Below are 21781 nucleotides of genomic sequence, written 5' to 3'. Positions count from 1 at the left end.
GGTCTGTACACAGACATACTCCTCTATCATATCACGTTCACACTCTGCAAGTCGAACTCCCGCGAGATCTCAGGCTCCACTTCCATACAAGGACATGTGTCAGCCGATGTCTCATAAACGTCACCCCCGCTGGAATGTGTCCCGCCCTTTGATGTGGAATGTACCAACCTCATACCTAGGGGAAGCCCGGTTCCATCTTCATACGTCCAGTATTTTATATGTTAACTTGTATCACATGTGTACAGTACACTTGCAGTAAACACTTTACAGACTAGCTTCGGCGCCTCGTAGAAGTGGTATAATCCTTGTGGAGGGATTCGGTAACCCCTCCGGGCGGGGTGGTTCGCTCCATCCGCTCCCTGTGGCTTGTAATGCGGAAGTGACTGTGTGGAGGAGTGTCTGTGAGGGGTGTTGGTCGGGGTTGTGAGGTGATTCCGTCTGTGTGTGAGAAGAGAACAGCTTGTCGTCTGTGTGCCCCGTTCTGTGTACGGTGAGTATTCCGGGAGGTGAAGGAGGCCGACATACGAGGAATATATGTATGTGGGGGGGATGTCAGTGCTGTACCTGGCCTACGGGCGGCCGCGCCCAGCTCTACACCTATGTCTATGGGAACACAGGGCCCGCCGGGTGTGTTCATCCACCACACAGGCCTGACATCCAATCGGTGTGTGCCTGTGCCCACTCAACACAAGACATCACTTAGGTGGAAGAGACACGCCGGAAAACGTTAGGCAATCAGCAGCCGTCGATCGGTGTACTCGGTAGCCGGTGTCATTGCCAGAAGACAATATTCCATAGGGGGTTTCCTCTATCCACCTCACTCGTGTGGATGGAGGAATCCCTTTATTTTTGTTCACCCCCCCCCATCTATAGCCCACACTACTGTGTGTCTCCAGGGGCCACTGCAGACAATAGTCTGTATGTGCCTTAGGCTGGACATAGACAACTAATTAGTCTGGTTCAGCAGGAACCGCCTGGATTTTAATCCGTCTATGGGCAAGCTGGTTGTACCAAAATCGATCCATTAAAACAGGGGCCTTAAACTCGTGGCCCTCCAGCTGTTGCGGAACTACAATTCCCATCATGCCTCTGCCTGTGGGAGTCATGCTTGTAACTGTCAGCCTTGCAATGCCTCATGGGACTTGTAGTTCCGCAGCAGCTGGAGGGCCGCTAGTTTCAGGCGCTTGCATTAAACCTCTCCCTGTCAGAACACAATAGCTCAGCAGGAGGGATTCCCCATCACTGACTGTGTTGGGAGAATCAAGTGATTTTCTTTCCTTCAATCTGTGGATGAAGATAAGAAAATGTTTTGTCATATGGCTTGCTTTACCTAGGTCAATGAAAAAAATAGTTTTTTTTTTTTTTTTTTAGACATGCCCTTAGTCGTTAATTGGTTTGGTGTATTTCTTTCACACTGTCTTACATCTTTCTGTGCTTTTCATCACTTTTCCTGTTTTTATGTTTCTCCCCTTTTGATGTTTTAAATTTAGATTTTGCTAAGAAAAAGATCAAATGTCGGACGATTCATTTTTAAGAGAGCTTCCGGGAGCACAGATATGGTAGCATTGATTTGCAAAGGGGCTTTAATAAATAGCAGGGATCTCTAGCAATCTCAAGTAATGTGTCTCCCAGTTGATGAATGACTGCAATCTCCCAACAACTCCTGTAGCATGTCCACAGTCTGACAGTTGTCCGTAGCATTACATTCACTGAAAGTTATTTGCAGCTGTTTGATGTCCGGGGGCTGCACTTGAGGCCCGTCTATATCAAGTAAGGTGACCACAACGGCTCTACGCCTAAGACAGTTTGTGGCACATCATACAACCAATGTTATATTTTAGGCTGAAACTGGAATATGTTGACTCGCTTGCATTGTTTGCTGACCAAAAAGGACATTACAAGATAGTCTGTTCAACAGTCCAACTAGGGATACCCATAGATGACTCAGTCATGTTGTTTCTGCTGGGTTGAATGAAATCTAATGCGTTTTGGGGCGTTAGCTGTCCATGCTGGTCTGTCAGACGTGAAGGCACAATTGATCACACTCGCCAAGCTGTAGACAATCCTGGAGAAAGAGTAGTTGGTTTTCTAACCAGACCAATTGCAAATTATCTCAGTGAGCCTTGATCAGCGGTTTTTGCCCATTATTGGGCCAAAATAAGACAGACCCACATTCGCTAATATTAAAGCCCCCTCTTCCCATTTCACACATAATTTTTTTTTTTTTTTTTATTGTAAGGGACCCTCACATCTGGGTTTCTTGCCATGCCAAGAATGACCTACAGCCTTCTGGGATATCTAGGGCTGAAACAACTAACGAATATAAAATTGATTACTATTTTAATAATCAATCGGCCAGTAACATAAAGGGGGTTAAAAAAACTAAAATGAGCACTTTATAGTACAAAAAGAGAAAATAATCGCTACTGTAAATATTACTTTCACAGTTCTACAGTAAAAAATGAACCCCTTACAGTAGTGATTATCTGTTTTTTTTTTTTTTTTTTGTACTGTAAAGGGCTAATTTTAGTTTTTTTAACCCCCATTATGTTACTAAACATCTTAGGCCTGGATCACACCTATGTGTTTTTTTGGTGCTTTTTGCAGAATTGCACTACAGTTAACTTACACGGTTTCCTATGGGACACGTTCACATCTATGCTTTTTTCAGACGAGTATTTGGAAAGGATCAGGGACTTTGGGACTCCAGTCACTGTGGTTGAAAATGAACGTCGATTTGACCCCACTAACGATTAGAAAATCGAATGAACGTTCTTAAAATTACTTTTTTTTTTTTTTTTTTTTTTTTTTTTAAGGAAGACTTTGTTTTTTTAATAAAAAAAAAATGACCTCTGAGTCTGATATTTACCAGATTCACCCTTTAACCACTTCAGCCCCGGACCATTTGGCTGGCCAAAGACCAGAGCACTTTTTGCGATTCGGCACTGCGTCGCTTTAACTGACAGTTGTGCGACGTGGCTCCCAAACAAAATTTATGTCCTTTTTTCCCCACAAATAGAGCTTTCTTTTGGTGGTATTTGCTCACCTCTGCGTTTTTTTTTTTTTTTTTTTTTTTTGTTTTTATTTTGCGCTATAAACAAAAAAAGAGCGACAATTTTGAAAAAAAAATTTTACAAAATATTTTTATCTTTTTACTATAATAAATATCCCCCCAAAAAATATAAAAAAAACATTTTTTTTTCCTCAGTTTAGGCCGATATGTATTCTTCTAGATATTTTTGGTAAAAAAAAAAAATCACAATAAGCGTTTGGTTTGCGCAAAAGTTATAGCGTCTACAAAATAGGGGATAGTTTTATGGCATTTTTATTAGTTTTTTGTTTTTTGCAGCAATCAGCGATTTTTATCGTGACTGCGACATTATGGCGGACACTTGGCGCTATTTTGGGACCATTCACATTTATACAGTGATCAGTGCTATAAAAATGCATTAAATAATGTGAATGTGACTGGCAGTGAAGGGGTTAACCAGGAGGGGGCGCTGAAGGGGTTAAGTGTGTCCTAGGGATGTGTTCTAACTGTGGGGAGGATGGGCTACGTGTGTCACGACACTGATCGCCGCTCCCGATCACAGGGAGCAGTGATCAGTGTCCTGTCACTAGGAAGAATGGGGAAATGCTTGTTTACATCAGCATTTCCCCGTTCTTCCTCTCCGTGAGATGATCGCAGGTATCCCCGCTGACATCGAGTCCGCGAGACCTGCGATCACACTCGCTAGCGCACACGCGCCCACAACGCCGCATCTTAAAGACGACATACCGGTACATTAATATGCCTGTCCGTGCCATTCTGCCGATGTATATCGGCGTGAGCTGGTCGGCAAGGGGTTAATAGTATATACAGTATATCTCTTATGTCTGTTATTCTCAGAGTGGATTAGAGATTTTTACCATATAGTTGGTTATTTATATTTACCACTGCATAGAGATATTTAAGAATAAATTGCCTTTTTTTTTTTAAACTTTACATATTAACTAAATTATACACCACACTTTTTCTTTTTAAGGTTATTAACCGATTAATCGAAACAATAATCGGCCAACTAATCGATTATGAAAATAATCGTTAGTTGCAGCCCTAGGGATATCCTCGTCTCACATCCCAGAAGGCTTCAGGGCAATCTACCAAAAGTGCGCTTGCGACATGTCATCCGGAAACCACAGAATTTGGGAGCTAATTTTTGCAACCAAAGGGAGATCAAACAAGCTTTGTGCATATAGTGTGTTGGTAGGAACAGACTTCAGTCATCATGGATACAACCGTGCAAAAGGACAGAAAGTTATGTTGGCACTTTGTTTACAGTTATAGTCTGAAATGACAGTATTTTTTTTCTACCTATAACCGCTCTAGCACGCACATTTCTATAGAAAGACCTGGGTTTGGGGCTACTGAGTAAGTTTATAATCTTCTAGGTATTTTTAAAAATAATAATTTTCATAAATGGATGCATTGCCATATTTATTATAAATAGTTTGAATCAAATTTTTTGTAAGTCTTGCTAATTTTGTCATTGTTTTGAACCCCTGACATTACCGGCTGTTAAGACCGCATCTTATAAACATTTTAAACATATATGGAGGTTTTCTCGAGATTGCCTGTAGCTCGTTAATCAGAAAGTACACATTGGGTAGAGCACCACCAGTTTCCTTCCTCAGTCTTCCGGCTTTGATAGACATAACATGATCTTGAACATGCAGGCTCGTACAAAGGAGAACGTAACATTTTAGCCAAGTCTATGTTCTCTTCCGGTTCTAGATAAGTAAACATTGCTGAAAATAAACAACTCTTGATGGACATAAACTGCAAGTTAACATACATTTTTATTTTTTCCTGCTTTTCTTGATTTTTCAAAAAAGATTTAATGGAAAGTTCCCAGATGCAACAGAACATAAACTGTAGCAGTTGTAAAAAATGCTTTAACATTTTCCAAAATCAATTGCAGATGTTCCTGATTGAGCAGATTGCATAATCAAAGCTGGACATTTTCTGGCTCCCACATGTTTTCTCTTATTTGAAGAATGTCTTGTACATTATTGCTGTCATGCTTGTGTTTTTAACTGAACTGAAGATGTTAACTACATTAGGATCAATTCTGTGTATTTACTAGTCTAGTCATGTAAGGAAGTAAATTGTGTTTGTCTGTCTTGTTATTCCACGCCCTTTTCAGAGACTATCAAGCCTTGCGGGTTATTTTGCAGGAAAAAGGTTATCCTAACTGTAGTATACTGTATAGACCAGTAAGTTTGTTTGATAAACCTAATCTTATATATACCAAGAACATTTTTTTTCTCCTATCACCTTCCAGGACGGCACACCTGAGGGATGAGGGCTCCTCCCTACAGGAAACGCAATCACTTGACAGCTTGTTATAAGTCCCCACCCTTCCCCTTGATCCCCAGTATTGATTGTGTTTCTCCTGAACACAGAAGCATGTTTGTTTTGTTTAAAACCAAATGACCAGGGAGAGTCTGATGGTCCCCTGTTGAGACAGGTTTTAGGGAGGCCGGGGAGGGCTGAACTAACCTGCAGGCTTGTCCTTCTTACAGGTCGCCCCCTAAGTTTGCACCAGCGCTCTGGCCACAGGGAGAGCGCGCCATCGCTGTGTGTGCCTGAACCACCGCTGCTAGCCACTCTCTTCATTGACGGGGAAGTACTGCCTTCCAAGCCTCACTCTGGTACATGGCCACATCACAGGAAGTGGGTGGCGCCGGAGTCACACCGCAACCTGGAAGTGTTATAAACACCGGGAGTAAGTGTGGAGAGCGGCGTGGAGACAGAGCAAGGCAGTGGAAAGCGGTCGGCTTGCTGTAATTGCCCCATTAGCGGTACCAGCAGCCCAGGACCCTGCCAACCTCCTCATGGAACCGGAGGAAGGGTAGGCAACTCGGGGCAGATCCAGGTCAGGGCCTGCTAAGTACAAACCCCTTGGGAAGGGGGTGAGAGGTCCTGGATTCTAGGTGTCTGAGAATCCTTGGGATGGCCAGAACAGGCTGGACTTCACCAATCACCTTACCCCCCCCCCCCCCTCCCCAGTACATGCCTGCAGTTAGGGGGAAGACAAAATAATGTTATATGCTATATCTCTTGTCTTTCAGAATCCCCCCCGTGGAGCCCAGGAGGCTCCAGATTAAAACACCCTCCTGCCGCTATTCCTCAAAAAAATGTGGGTACTGTAAGGACAAACTTCCAAAGTCCCACTCAAAGCCCTTCTGCTATAAATGTATAAACAAGTTAGCAGGAAAAGAAGCTTCGGCATTGATGAAAAAGTTTCTCTCATCTATGCAAACGGAAATGCTGGCAACAGTCAAAGCCTTCCGTGATGCCGCCGGGCAGTCAACAGCTCAGGGCCCTGAGACATAGGAGTTTACCCCTAGAGAAGGCACATCCTCCCAGGAAAGCATCTCTGGAGGGGGGCCTAGTGCCCTTCGCCTACCCTCGTAGTCACTCCCTCTAGCCCAGGTAGACGAGGAAGAGGAGGACGGGGGATATGGAAAGCCAGGTCAGACCACAGCTTAGAGGGAGAGCTGGATCCAGACCTATTAAGTCAGACTCAGGAGGATGCCAGGTTACGGAGACACCTCTTTACCCTAGAGGATCTGGATGGACTCTTATAGGCAACATATGCTTCTGAGGAGATTCCAGAAGCCCCTAGAGTGACCTCAGCACAGGACAAGGTGTACAGGGGGCTAAGCAAGGCTCAATCCAGGGTGTTCCCACTCCATCAATCCCTAAATGATCTAGTCCTACAGGTGTGGAGGGAGCCTGAAAGGAGGATTGTCAGACAAACTTGGAAAAGGAGGTTTCCCTTTAATCAGACTGACGAAGAGACATTCTTTTAAGCTCCCAAGATTGTATGCCACCCTGTCTCAAGTCACCAAGCTGTCTGACCTCTCCTTTGAGGATACAGGCAGTATTAAGGATCTGATGGACCGTAGAGCAGAATCCCTTCCTAGAAAAGCTTGGAAGGCTAATACATCAGCCATGGGTCCAGCCTTAGCGGCAGCATGTTTAGCCTGGATTGCAGATTTATGGGTTGAGAAATTAACCAAGCACCTGTATCGGGAATCCGAAGCAGGTGACGTCCTCGACTCCCTATCAGTGATGGGAAAAGCTGTCGCTTACCTTGCAGATGCTGCTGTTGAGTCTGCAAGAGCCTCGGCTAAGATGGCCGCATTAATCAACTCAGCTAGGAGAGCTGTCTGGATTAAGGCTTGGGAAGGAGATGTCACGTCAAGGGGTAAACTGTGTGTCCTTCCCTTTCAGGGTTCTTTGCTGTTTGGCCAGGGCCTGGACGACGTTCTGTCTAGGCCTTCAGAAAAGGGTAAAAAAATTCCCAATAAATCACAAAATAGAAAAAGAAAAATTTTAAAGAATTTTTGAGGCCCCCCCAGGGCAACCACCGGATAGAGCCAAAAAGGAGCCCAACAAGCAGTGGGGCTATGGTAGGGGAAAACAAAAGAACAGTTTATTTTCCTCCCCCAAGGTTAGCACCAAAGAAACCAAGTGACGCCAAGATCAGGGTGGGGGGATGGCTGTCCCACTTTGTCCCTCAGTGGGAAAAGATTTCGGACAGCATTTACATCTGCCAGACCCTGCGAGAGGGGCATCGTCTGAAGTTCTCGGCAAAACCCCCCTCTATGATCACCCTTACTCATCCCCCCCCCCCCCCCAGGGATACCCTGAAAAGATCTGCCCTCCTGGAGGGTATCCAGGAATTGGTGGAACAGCAGGTGGTGGTACCAGTACCAAAGGAACAACAATACCAGGGATTCTACTCCCACGTATTCGTTGTTCGCAAGCCGTCGGGAAAGTATCGGCTGATAGTAAACTTAAGAAACCTGAACAGGTGTAACAAAGTGTAGCGCTACAAAAATTGAAATATAAACAGTTGAAAGAATAAAGTCTCTGGTGTCTATTTAAAAGTCCATCAAATATAGTAGTGATTTACAGTCCATATATAAGTGAGGCCATCATGATCACCATGTGTAAAAAATGGAAATGTGAAAATACCACCACCAAAGTAGATGGAGGCCTACCAGAAAGTTCAGACCCAAAATAGCATATGCCCAAATGGGTCAAACCAGCTCGTATTGTCCACCGACAATGTAAGAAAAGTCTTGATAACCAGCAGAAGATGAGGTCTTAAGAACCTTCACAGAAGTGTAGTATGTAGAAGCATGTGAAGATACCATAACCAAAGTGACTGGAGGCTTACCGGAGGGTTTGAACCCAAAACGGCATACGCCGTATGGGTCAAATCGGCTTGTATTGCCCACCGGCAATAGAGAGAAAGCCTTGGCAACCAGGAGGAGATGGAATCCCAGGGGGCTTCATAGAAGTATAGGCAGTGAACACAGGAGGGCGCCGCTACCTATGTTATATACGGGGAGCTCTACATCTGCCTCTCTCATCCTTGAGAGGCGAAACAGGAAGGTAAAGAGAGATTTCTCGATTTCCCAAGAGAAGGAGTCAGAAGGACTAGATGCACTGACTCGGACCTGGCTTTACAAGCTGGCATACGCCTTCCCACCCCTAGCACTGATTCTGCGAGTTCTTCAGAAGCTCAGCCAGTCCCCAGGCCAGCTCCTCCTGATAGCACCCTGGTGGCCATGGAAGCTCCCGAACAGGCCGGACCTTCTCAGGCATGGTCCAGTAGTACACCCAGGGCTGGAATTTTTCCAGCTGACGGCCTGGTTTGTGAGTGCCAGATCCTGAAAAGCAAGGGCTGCTCAGAGAGAGTAATACTCTCCTCCTCCTAGAAGATTTATTCTAAACTTTGGAAGACTTTCTGTTCCTGGGGTAAAGAAAGGCAGATAACCTCCACCAGTGTTCCCGTTATCCTGGAGTTTCTCCAGGACGGAGTAGACCAAGGTCTAGCGGTCAGCACCCTTCGGGTTCAGATAGCGGCCCTCTCGGTCTATCTTGATGTAAGGTTGGCAAAGGAAGACTTCATTAAACGTTTTCTGCTTGCCAGGGAAAGGATTTCCCCGGTCTCCAAAAGTAGTTTCCCACCATAACAAGGGTATTAGAGGCGTTATCTAAACACCCATTTGAACGTATAGAAGAGGTTCCCTTTAAGTTTCTAACCTTAAAATGATCATTTTTGTTAGCAGTTACTATGGCAGGAGGGTCGGGGACTTGCAAGGACTGTCCATGAAGGAACCTTTCCTATTGGCACAGCCAGATAGGGTCACCCTTAGGGCAGATCCCTTATATCTACCAACGGTAGCATCCTTATTTCATAGGACGCAAGATATAACATTGTCGTCCTTTTGTGATAAACCAAAAAATGAAAGAGAAAAGAAATTTCACTGTCTGGATGTAAGAAGTTGTCTCCTTGCCTATCTAGAAAGAACAAAGTTTTAGGGGGTCCAGTCACCTGCTAGTTTTGTATGCTGGGTCTAGGAAGGGACTTCAGGCTTCTACAGCCTCAGTCTCCAGATGGATCAGAGAAGCTTTCTCCATGGCATATGAGAGTTCTGGAGTTCCAGCACCAGCAATGGTTAAAGCTCATTTAACCAGGTCACTAGCAACGTCCTGGGCTGAAAAAGCAGGGGCCTTGGAACAAATCCGCAGTGCGGCCACCTGGTCCAGTCAGGATATATTCCTAGATAATAGGAAAATGTAGTGCATAGTGAACAAACAAAAACAAAATGGTGGTGCTGAAATATATTCCAGTCCAAACAAGAAAAAATAAATTAAGTCCTTCAACCAAGTGTAGTAAACTGGACATATGGTAAACCCAAAGTCAATGTACTAAAGAGCAGATGGGTAGGGGGTATGATGTCCCACTGTGTATGAACATGGATGCAATCCCCAAGGAGGATGGTGTTCAAAAGGTGGTCAAAAGGCTATGTTGATCCGTAGGGGCAAACCACATCAACCGGAAAATGGCATCAAGGAAAAAGATAAGAATAAACTCTTACCAGATCCAATGGACTCCCCTGTCAGCGACAGGGAGTCTTAAAGGCAGTGTGCCACCCTGGGCATATGGATGGATATCCCGACAGTCAGAACCTCAAGATTGGACTCTGCGTAGACTCCAGGGATCACCAGGTAGATCTTTGCGGTAAGTAAACACAATATGGATCCAGAAGATGGAATGTCCCTCATATGACAGAAGCTAGGCATTCACTTCCATTCCGATAGTATGTGAAAAGAAAAAATGTGCTTCCACATAGTGCAGATAAAAGGGGTGTTTTTTATTGCTAAAAAAACAGTACAACAAAAAAGTGATCACAGTAAAAACAAAGGCAACATGGAGAGTAGTGTAGTAGCCCGACGCGTTTTGACCTAAGGGTCTTCTACTGGGGCATAAACCACCCACTCCAGGTTGCCTATATTTATAAATAAAATAACTGATAAGGATCAATCACAAGGGAAAAGAATCGCATACTCAGCAACAACGTGTAAATGGGCTAATCACATAATACATGAGACAGATAGACAGACCTAACAGGCCGACGGAAGAACCCGTCATTGTGATCGGGGGTCTGTGTATCAAACAAGGGAATGTGGCGTCTAGCTAGAAAGCGCGCCAAAAGCCGATCAGCGATCATGTGATGTGTGACAAGTGGACTTAGCGGCCAATCAACAAGCCGGCCGGAAGATTCGGCATCGGCGGCCGCCGGTCCGCGAGTCAAACAGAATGAAACGACGTCACACCCAAAAGCACGCCCAGCGTCAATCCTAAGTCACGTGATGCGTGACGGAAGCCCCACGAGGCCATGTGAAAGCAAAATCTCACGATGTAGAGAATGCTATCCCCATGGTCACGTGGCGTGTATCAAATGGTATCAGCACTTCTCACAGAAAGGAGGGCATACTAAAAGGATGATTTGGAATACCAGAAAAATCACAACAGTCCTCCTGTATGGAGTGAATCAAATAAAAATGATCAATAAAAGCTGAAAGTAAATGGTACATAGTATGTAAAATAAGACCGGGAAGGAACCAATAAAGCTCACCTACATGAAAAGCACCAAAACTAAAAATTGTAAATAAGTAAGGTGACAATAAATAAGAAAAATATCCAAACGGGGAAATTCCGGGTAACAGAGAAGGGGAAAAATATATATATATATATATATATATATATATATATATATATATATATATATATATATATATATATATATATATATATATAATATTGTATAGGGTTGAAACATTGAAGGGTTTAGGGAGATGAGGGGAGGAGGATATAGAAACAGGAATATCTAGGATTGATTGATAAAAGAGTTGAGGTCCCACTCCACGTAGAACCCCCCCATGTGGAGGGAAAGATAAGCTAAATGCTAGGTGGTAAGTACCTATGTGGAGCGATGCTCCTTGTGAACCAGTTCAGCATTACTTTATTACATACTGGGGATCAAGGGGAAGGGTGGGGACTTATAACAAGCTGCCAAGTGATTGTGTTTCCTGTAGGGAGGAGCCCTCATCTCTCAGATGTGCCGTCCTGAAAGGTTCGTAGAAATACCGTTACCGGCAAGTCTAACGTAGGTTTTCACTGCTCTGGGCTGGGGGCACAGTAAAGCTTTTTATCCCCTCAAAACAGTTGCATAGCTGCTAGGATTGTTCTGACATCTACACTAAGGCCCCTTTTCACACAGGCAGATAGAATTCAGCTTTTAGCTGCAAATAAATCAAGTTATCTACTGCAGCTGAACAGGTCTTTAAAGGCCGAGATAGCATTTGAACACAACAGCTGCTACACAATATGACTTCTAACAATTTGCCTCAAATATATCTGCTTAATCAGAAATACATGTTTTGATCATAAATAAATGTTTGATAGGGTAAATGGAATAGCCATTTCATTTATCAATTGTGTTATGCAACATTAACCCTATGGCATGTGTGATAAAATAACATAGGGCAGTTTTGCTTTAGAAATATAATTTTAAAGTGAACCTTTCTTTTAGCTTTGCTGGAAAACACAGAAAAGTATTTTTTTTATGGTGGCACAAACTTTCCTTCCTTTCACTCCACCTCTTACACTTGGCCACTGGGAGTAAAGAAAGATAGATGGGGTTACCATGATGATGTAGCACGTGACTCACTTCCCTTACTCTCTCTGTCACATGTATAAGTGAGAAAAATCTGTGCAGTGATATGAAACAATATAGGTTAAGGCCCCTTTCACACAGGCTGTCCGATCAGGTCCGCCTGTCAGTTTTTCAGGTGGACCTGATCAGCTTTGGAAAAAAAACTTCTCCGGACCCCCTGTGTTCAGTGGGGGCTGAGGGAGAAAGCGGACCATTTCATCCCTTTCGCCTTTGGGCAGATTAATCAGCAGCAGCGCACTGCACAGTTGAAAGACGGCCTGTGCTGTATCAGTACACTGGAGCCTGCATCCCTAGTTACCCAGCTCTGTGGTGCCCAGGAGGAAAGGGAGTGGACCAGATGTACCAGCAGTGCACAGATGGTCCCTGGCTCCCAGCTCCAGAGGAACCACCTGAGCCGGCCATAGTGACAGGACACGCCCACTTCGGTCCTTTATTTCTCCCCCTGCACTCAGTGCCTGGTGACACTTCTAGCTCAGCCAATTATCGGTGTGTTGGTTACCGACACAGAGGGGGAAGCAGATAAAAGCTTGTAAAGATGGTTGCATTGATTCCCTGGCACCTCCAATTCATCACATGTGTGTACGCTGCTGTAATGGTAGCCATATGTTTTGGTGAGTGTTGAGTTGAACTTGATGATGATGGCTGGACATCTAAGCACTTTAAGAAGAGTCTTCACATGTACTGGCATTGTTTTGCAGATTGCTCTCTTCACTAAATCCGAACACTGTGGGACTTATCCATTGTTTCCTTTGGATTTTTTTTTTATGTCTGTCACATGTGAGTGAGAAAGTCTTCATCCCTGTGTGAGCTTCAAGTTGCAGCTTGGATTGTACACAGGGTTCCCCTTTCTTTCCAAAGATAAATATGTAGGACCCGTTTTTTAAGTCAGTCAGTCATTTGTTTTACCCTGCATGGGAAAAGCACAAGTTCACTCTAAAGATTAGATTACTGTCATTGATTGTATTAGAGCTAGCATGGTCGAAACTATGTGACAGTGCTGACCCAAATATAATCCAACTGGTCTGTCCTGGCAGCGCTGGATGGAGAGAAGAGAAGATGGCAGGGATTACAAATCCCTGTACCGATGGAGTGGCTTATGGGCAGTAAGTACAGAGGGGAAGGGGGTCCAGTGTTAGGTTACCTTTTACATAAAGGTGACATAACACTTTACCTGCTGTAAAGACCAATCAGGTCTCCTAGGCAGTGCTGTGTGATAGCTGTGTAAATCAAAGAACTGGATAGACAGATTTTTTTTTTTTTGGCTGGTAAAACTGCTCTCATACAGTATATGTATTTAATTCCTTAAACTAACCTGTCATGACAAAATTCATTAACTAAGATGTTAGAACTAGGAGGTAGTGTACATGTAATATGGGGCTGTGATTGCTAGCTACCTTTTGAAAATGTTCTTTCCTGGTTGTGGCTGACTGTAGTTTTGAGTCACAAACTTTTAACTACTGTGTAACTCATGAATGTCAGAGGAAAGATGACATTTCTTATCTCTACAGCAGTGGTCATCAATCCCGTCCTCAGGGCCCACTAACAGGCCAGGTTTGCAAGATAACTGAAATACATCACAGGTGATATCATTTTCTGCTCAGTGATTACAGTATTCTAGTCTGCATCTCCCCAAGGTAATACATAAAACCTGGCCTGTTAGTGGGCCCTGAGGACAGGGTTGATGACCACTGCTCTACAGTATACTAGAGCTGCACGATTCTGGCCAAAGTGAGAATCATGATTTTTTTTTTTTTTTGCTAAGAATAAAAAGATCACGATTCTCGCAGCGTAAAATCTTTCACATGATACAAAAAAATTGGTCTAAATTTACTGGTTAGTGTTGTGTTTTTTTTGTTTAAATTCATTATAGTGTAATTTTTTCACAAAAAATTGCATTTGAACGACTGCTGCGCAAATACAGTGTAACGTTATATATTGCAACAACCACCATTTTATTCTCAAGGGTCTCTACTAAAAAAAAATATATGTTTGGGGGTTCTAAGTAATTTTCTAGCAAAAAAAAAAAAAAAAAAAAAAAAAAGATTTTAACTTGAAACCAACAAATGTCAGAAAAAGGTTTAGTGTTTTGGTGGTTAAACTTCCTTCATTTACACACCAAAGTGTATTTCTTTGATTTAAAGGACAAATCGTTACAATGTCTATACTTGAGTTCCACTGCTAAAGAATGTTGCGATTCTTGTCAGACTGCCCTTTTTTTTTTTTTTTTTTTTTTTTTGTTTCCCCCCCTTTCTTTTGACTGTGTTCTGTCGAAGTGCCCCCCCCAACGAATAGTGCCTATGCAGGGTGGAGCCGCACTTCAGCTGATCAGCTGGAGTGACGTGACCAGGGCGTAATCGCACATTGTAGGAGGCATCTTTCCATTGGAGATACCATTTCACGGCCACAATTTAAAACCTATACAAACAGCGGGGGGGGGGGGTCATAGTTTTCACATTGTGCCTCGCTGTTGTGGGGTGGCTTTACAGTGTGCTGATGGTCCGGGTTTGCTGTGTTGAATGGCCGGTTTTGCCTGTGTGAAAGGGTGGGTTGCAACACAGACAAAACCAGCTCTTCAAAACAGCCACTAGCCGCCCTCCAGCAGCAGTGATGCACAATCTGAGAACTACGGTCTCCCCCGCTGTTTTTATAGGTTTAAATTGTGCCTGCGAAATGGTATCTCCCATCGAGAGATACCTCCTACGATGCACGCATGCGCCGTGGTTATGTCAGCCCAGCTAATCGGCAAATCTGCTGTTGTGCTGTTCCGTAAGGCGCAGGCACAGTATATACCGGGCACTATTCAATGGGGGGCACATATTGACAGAACGGCTGTCGGCTTCAGCAGAAAGAATTCTCTGCATAGAAAGTATCGGGGAATACTTTTTCAAGATCGCAAGGGGGAAAAAAAATTGCGATAACGATTCTTAACGATTAATCATGCAGCTCTACAGTATACTAGTGCTGGGTGGGTGACTATAAAAGCTTTGGGGTAAAGCATCAGCATGACACCTCAGTTATGGGACTGAATATGTATGGCTTGTCAGTTGTCATCTCATACTCATATCTCTGGGTTCCCTAATAGATTGATAGATCATTTTGCTTTCTTGTTCACCAGTCTGCTGATTAGACAACGTTTGGATTTTCTTTTTCTCTTGCTGTGGGAAGCTACTATACACAAATGTTAAGTTGTTCTTGTTAGATCATCAATACTTTGAATTATGTTCTTGTTTTTAAAACTGTGTCATAATGCTTTGATCTAACATAATACCCTGATCGCTTCTGTGATTCATTTCTTTCTCTAAAATGAAGCAGCACATTCAGCTGTTCCAACCGCCCCCCCCCCCCCCCCCCACACCCCCACACCCCCCCCCCACACACACACACACACACACACTCCTCTTCATAGTTTCCACAATGATCTCATACTAGTAAATAAAGCTTAGATTTATTTGGTTGTTACATTTAGTGTAGGGAATGTGTCCTTCCAAAGCCAGATGACGGGGTATCACAAAGCCTATTTGAGGACCTGATGTGAACACTGTGTCTGCCATTTGAAGAGCAGTCAGGTAAGTTTGCTTGTTCTTCCATGATTTTAAGCTTAAGCTGGCTATACACTAATAGGTACATGTACTGTTTGGCTGAAAATTTCCCAGCATTCTCCTTTAGCAAAAGTCAATCAAACTTTGTCAAATGTAGTAGGGCTAGGAGGGCCAATCACTGGGCAAGTTTGCTTAGTGTATGGCTAGTTTTTGGCTCCCGTGGAGGAAGATATCACATGGTAAAGCAGTGCAGAAAAGGAGAGCATAGTTAGACCAGTACGTTTTTTTTTTATTCTGCATCAAAAAACACATGGGCTGTGTTTTAACAAGGATTCCAATGACCCTAATTCACACCACTGAATTGCATTTCAGTGCAGTCAACAAAAGTACAGCATGTTGCGTTTTTTTTTTTTTTCTGTATGGAACGCATGTGGAATGTGGCAAAATGCTTCAAGAGGGGAAAAATGCCCTGGAACGCATCAAAAACACGCATCCACAACGCAGTAATTGTGGATTGAACCAGACCTGAGACAGATTTACTATGAGATTACAATTTGATTCATAAACTTTCCCCTCTGCTGATCACAATTAGCACTGCTCCAATATATAGCCTGTCTTTGAGGACTTATTTTTTTTGACAGTAAGAGTCTTTGAGGACTTATTTGAGCAAAAGTTTTATTGTAAAAAAAAAAAAAATCTTGATCTTTGCAAAACTGTCACAAATCTGTTTCAGTCCTTTGAAAAACTGTCGCCATTGTCTGGCAGATTGCGGAGGTTGCAAATATGCACAAAACCTTCTGCAAATCATTTTGTAAATTAAATGCAGACTTATCTGCTTATGATTATGTTGGTAGTTTGATTAATCTACTTCCTTGTATATTTCTCTGAAGATGCCCTTCTGTTTCGGTACCATCTGCTAAACTCAGGTTTTGGTATCTCTTTTCAGCTGAGTCACATAAAAAGGTTTTTCCTTTTGGTTTTCTGAGTAAAAAGCTGGATTTTACAAAGCACATCATTGTCAGTCTGTGACATAATCTAAAGCCAGTCTGTAATACCTTTAGCCTAAATTTCAGTTAAACAGGGCAACAATGCACATAATAGGCTTAAACCCTAATTATACTGTGCTTATAAGTTTGCTTATTCAGTTTTTTGTTTTTTTAATTTCAGTTATACAACACCATCGCCAACATGTCAAGCAAAAGAGCAAAGACCAAAACCACCAAAAAGCGCCCCCAGCGCGCAACCTCCAATGTATTTGCTATGTTTGACCAGTCACAAATCCAGGAGTTTAAGGAGGCCTTCAACATGATTGATCAGAACCGGGATGGTTTTATTGACAAGGAGGATTTGCATGACATGCTTGCATCCCTTGGTAAGTCATGTGGTAGTTCTGTAAAAATGAATGGTGAAGTGTATGCATAACCAAACCTCTATGGATAGAGTATGGATGGGTTCACTGTGTCTGTGCCCTAATGTGAGATTTCTCTTCACTTCTAATCATGGAGTTGCAGCAGAAAGTTTGGGCGATTTCCCCTCTGACAGCTGTCACAGGAACAGATACCTATGTTGGAACATCATTATTTCTAGGAACAGTGATGACGAGAACAAATTGAGATGGTGAATCTTCCCAGTGCTGACAGAGACAACAGGCATAACCTGGCAGGGCTTCTTCTCTGAGCTACTAAAGTGTTGAAATAAACTATTTCCCTTAATACTCTACCTCAACACAAAGGTTTAAATAGATTAGTATGGTATAAAAGATATGAGAGCTCCAGTTTCTCAATTTCTTCTGAAAATATTAGTTGCTTGGCTGTATGGAGACTTAGAAAGTCAAAACTCCTTATGATTTAAGTAAGTGGGCCAGTGTGACTGCAAGGTAACTAGAACTTTAGACCGGAACATCAGCAGTACAAGCCTCCATATTCTCTTAGTATAGGTTTCCTTAGAGAATAGGTTCACTACTGCATTAGGGGCATCCTGATGTCTTGAGATTGCATGTTCTGTGTACATGATTTAGCTGCTAACTGGAATTTTTGTAGTTTATGAATGGATTAGGTTTACTTGTGATACAGTGCTTAGTGGGTACTGTTGCCAAAAACACGGGTGTAGGCCTGTATTTGCACTCTGTGTGGTTACAGGTATACAAGGACAGATGAGTGACAGGGGATAGGGTGGCGAGGGAATCCTAGACCCACTGCTTGCTAATTGAGGGAGGTAGGTGTGCCCTAAAACCACATTTTGGGGGGAGTTCACCCCTGGCATCAAGAGTTTAGTTCTGCTTTAAGGTGTAGCTAAAGCCAAAATAGTGTGGATACCCTCTGGGAACATTAAAACCCCACATTTTTATTGCTACTTGTCTGTTTAATAATGACCACTGTCACTTGGATAGAAAATGGGAGAATTCCAAAATATTGTAGCTGTAACAAGAATAGAGGGGAAATCTTCCACTGAGGACCCCTATTCCAGGGATAACCGTCTGAGATGGTGCTTCCCTCATTTTCCTTTTTTGTCTCCAGGACAGGAAATGGATGTAAATCTCCCCAGTGGGGCACACATTCCCTACAAGTATCAAAGTGTTTGCTTTAGATATAAATTTTATGTTTTCTGTGAGTCTGTAGATGAGCTTTGCAGGTAAACAGAGTTGAGATCTTCTAATTTTCAAATGCAAAACATGCATTCAAAGTGCTTTTTCAAAACTACTTTTGTCCACTGGTCAGGGAAACGGAGGGACATTTCTAAATACAATATCGGCGCACACACACAAATGGAGGGACACCGTGGGGTTGATTTACTAAAACTGGAGAATGCAAAATCTGGTGCAGGGCTGCATGGTAACCAATCGGCTTCTAACTTCCGCTTGTTCAATTTCAGCTTTGACAAAAATCAGGAAGCTGATTTGTTTCTATGCAGAGCTGCACCAGATTTTGCTCTCTCCAGTTTTAGTAAATCAATTCCTGCGTTTCAACTTCTTTCAGATTAGTTCTGTGGTTTCTACTTCCTCTTGCTGTCATGTATAAGTCAGGAGGCTTTTAATGTGCTATTCTCCCCCTCAGGTGGTAATGTTTTTAGGGCTGTTGTCAGATTAGAGAAATAAAGATATCTGTTCTAAAGTTGGTGTTCTTGACCTTGAAAACTTTACCTCCATTATGACCAGGGCATTTTTTGCTATTCAGCACTGTGCTACTTTAACTGGCAATTGCTCTATCATGCTACACTTTAGTCAAATTACATTTTCTTTTGGTGGTATTTAATCACAACTGTGTTTTTTATGATTTTCTATATAAACAAAAATACAAAATATTTTGGGGGAAAAAAAACAAGTTTCTTAGTTTCTGTTATAAAATTTCGCAAGCAAATAATATTTCTTCATAAATCTAGGCCAAAATATATTCTGCTACGCTTAAAAAAATTATATATAAAAAATAACCCGAATCAGTGTTTATTATTTATATTCTGTGTGAGTCTACAAACTCATGTTTATATACAGTATCTCACAAAAGTGAGTACACCCCTCACGTTTTTGTAAATATTTTATTATATCTTTTCATGTGACAACACAGAAGAAATGACACTTTGCTACAATGTAAAGTAGTGAGTGTACAGCTTGTATAACAGTGTGAATTTGCTGTCCCCTCAAAATAACTCAACATACAGCCATTAATGTCTAAACCACTGGCAACAAAAGTGAGTACACTCCTAAGTGAAAATGTCCAAATTGGGCCCAAAGTGTCAATATTTTGTGTGGCCACCATTATTTTCCAGCACTGCCTTAAAGTGGAAGTCCATGCAAAATCTAAAATCCCTGCATCTATTGACACCAGGCATCTAACACTAACCTCTCTATCCCTGTAAAGAAAATGAGTATACATACCTTTTTTGGAAGCTGATCTGACCCGCTCCGACACGATCTTCAGCACCGGAAGCTCTGCAGAGGACAGGGACAACAATGGCTGTGAAATTATAAGGAAGTGACCTCACCCTTAGAGTTACTATGGTGCTTCCATTGTCCTTCGTCTCCTCTGCATCAGCCTACACAGAGAAGCCACGGCTGACAACTCAGTGTGGGATCCAGTTGGATTGGGTCAGATCAGCTTCCAAAAAGGTATGTATACTCGTTTTTTTTCTTTACAGGGATAGAGAGGTTCATGTTAGAGCCCTGGTGTGTATAGATGCAGGTATTTTAGATTTTAACCAGTATGAGAGAGTGATAACACCAAATTTAACACACCTGCTCCCCATTCACATATGAGACCTTGTAACATGAACAAGTTTCATGACACCCAGGAGGGAAAATGGCTAATTGGGCCCAATTTGGACATTTTCACTTAGGGGTGTGCTCATTTTTGTTGCCAGTGGTTTAGACATTAATGGCTGTGTGTTGAGTTATTTTGAGGGGACAGCAAATTTACACTGTTATACAAGCTGTACACTCACTACTTTACATTGTAGCAAAGTGTCATTTCTGCAGTGTTGTCACATAAGATATAATAAAATATTTACAAAAGTGTGAGGGGTGTACTTTTATATTTGAAAATTGACCAATCCTGATGTACTGACGACCTATCATTTCATGAGGCCCTAAAATGCCATATATCTTCCAAATGACCCTTTTTTGGAAAGTAGACAGTCCAAGGTATTTGGTAAGAGGCGTGATCAGTTTTTTAAAATGAAATTTTTTTGTTTTTCACAATTTTTTTTTTTTTTCTTTTTTCTTTTTTTTTTTTCATATACTGTCACCAGTGCAGTGTCATCATCATATGACTGATAGGGCGGTGATCAGGGATACTGACTGGTGACACTGTACTACTTTGGGGGGGGGGGGGGGTCAGAGAGGGAGAATTGGGGTCATTCCACAGCCGCTGTGTCAGAAAATAAAAAAACAAACAGTAATTCTAGGCTAGGACAATTGTTCAAGGTTAACTGATAACCTAAAAAGACTTTTAAATAGTCACCTATGAACAATTTTGGGTACTAAAGTTTGTTGCTGCTTCACAGGCGTCTGCAATCTTAAAGTGGAATTTCATTCTTATCAATCAACATTGACTATTTAAATCCTTATGCTGCTAACATTAGTGATGTAAAATTTCTTTTACATTTCTTAAAGGGGTTGTAAACCTTTGTTTTTTCACCTTAATGCATCCTATGCATTGAGGTGAAAAAACACCTGGCAGTGTCCGGCCCCCCGTTTTACTTACCTGAGCCCTGGAACTTGACCCGGCGGGGACGCAATGTCTCTCTGCCTGGGGTTCTCTGCTCTTGATTGGATAGTTTGATAGCAGCGCAGCCATTGGCTCCTGCTGCTGTCAATCAAATCCAATGACATGGGGGGCGGCCAGAGTCGTACATTTGGCGGCTATGGACGCCGAATGCTGGACTTGGGAGCATGCCCACAAGGTAACCCCCTCAGTAGAGCGCTTCTCCTAGGGGGTTCTCTGATGTGGGAAGGAGCCGCCAGGGGACCCCAGAAGAGGACGATTGGGGCCAAAACAAGCTGCACAGTGGAGGTAAGTATGACATGTTTGTTATTTAAAAAGAAGAAAAACAAACCCTTACAATCACTTTAAGTTACTTCCTGGTTTCCAGGCCCAGGCAAATGCTACAATACATCCCAGTAGTCTACAGCAGGGGAGAAGGCGTTTTCTCAACTAAGCACACCCCCCTGCCTGCATGTATGCGCTAAGGGCAGATGGATTCCAGGAAGTAAGTGTGTTCAAAGTGATTGTTCAGCAAAATAAAGCACGGAAACATGGGTGGGTGAGTTTACTTTGTATAGTAAAAATGAACTGAGTGGCGTTTGGTTTGTGGTGCTCAGATGCAGTATAGTTCAGCATTAAGGCTTGGTAGGTTGGGCATGTAGTTACTTGTTGCAACCTCGTCTTTTATCATTTACCAATTTTTGCATAACGTATTGTGTTTGCGTGCAAATCAACTTTGTATACTTTACTGTAACTTTGCATTTGATAAAGGTGAGCTAAAATTATGTGACGTAAATATGCAACTACCACCATTTTTTTTTTCTCTGGGTCTATTGCTTTCAGAAAATCTGTAATGTTTGGAGCTTTAACTAATTGTCAGACCTAAAAAAATGCATTTTAACATGTGCAAAAATGGAAAAATTGGCTCTTGTAGCTTTGTATCCTGTGACATTTTTGCTT

The 21781-nt window shown here is 42.6% G+C and overlaps 1 protein-coding gene across 1 annotated transcript; it reads left to right on the top strand.

Moving 5' to 3' along the window:
• Window positions 1–331: 331 nt before the first annotated feature.
• LOC141145083 (myosin regulatory light chain RLC-A) lies at window positions 332–16998 on the top strand (the record flags this gene model as incomplete). The annotated part of the gene is given in 2 exon segments (XM_073631422.1): window positions 332–490; window positions 16794–16998. A coding segment is annotated over 1 exon segment (184 nt), but the record flags the coding sequence as incomplete, so codon positions are not given.
• Window positions 16999–21781: the final 4783 nt, after the last annotated feature.

The sequence above is a fragment of the Aquarana catesbeiana genome, linkage group LG05 (genome assembly GCF_042186555.1).
Source record: "Aquarana catesbeiana isolate 2022-GZ linkage group LG05, ASM4218655v1, whole genome shotgun sequence".
In the NCBI taxonomy this organism is placed as follows: Eukaryota; Metazoa; Chordata; class Amphibia; order Anura; family Ranidae; genus Aquarana; species Aquarana catesbeiana.
This window is presented reverse-complemented; position numbering and strand designations above follow the sequence as displayed.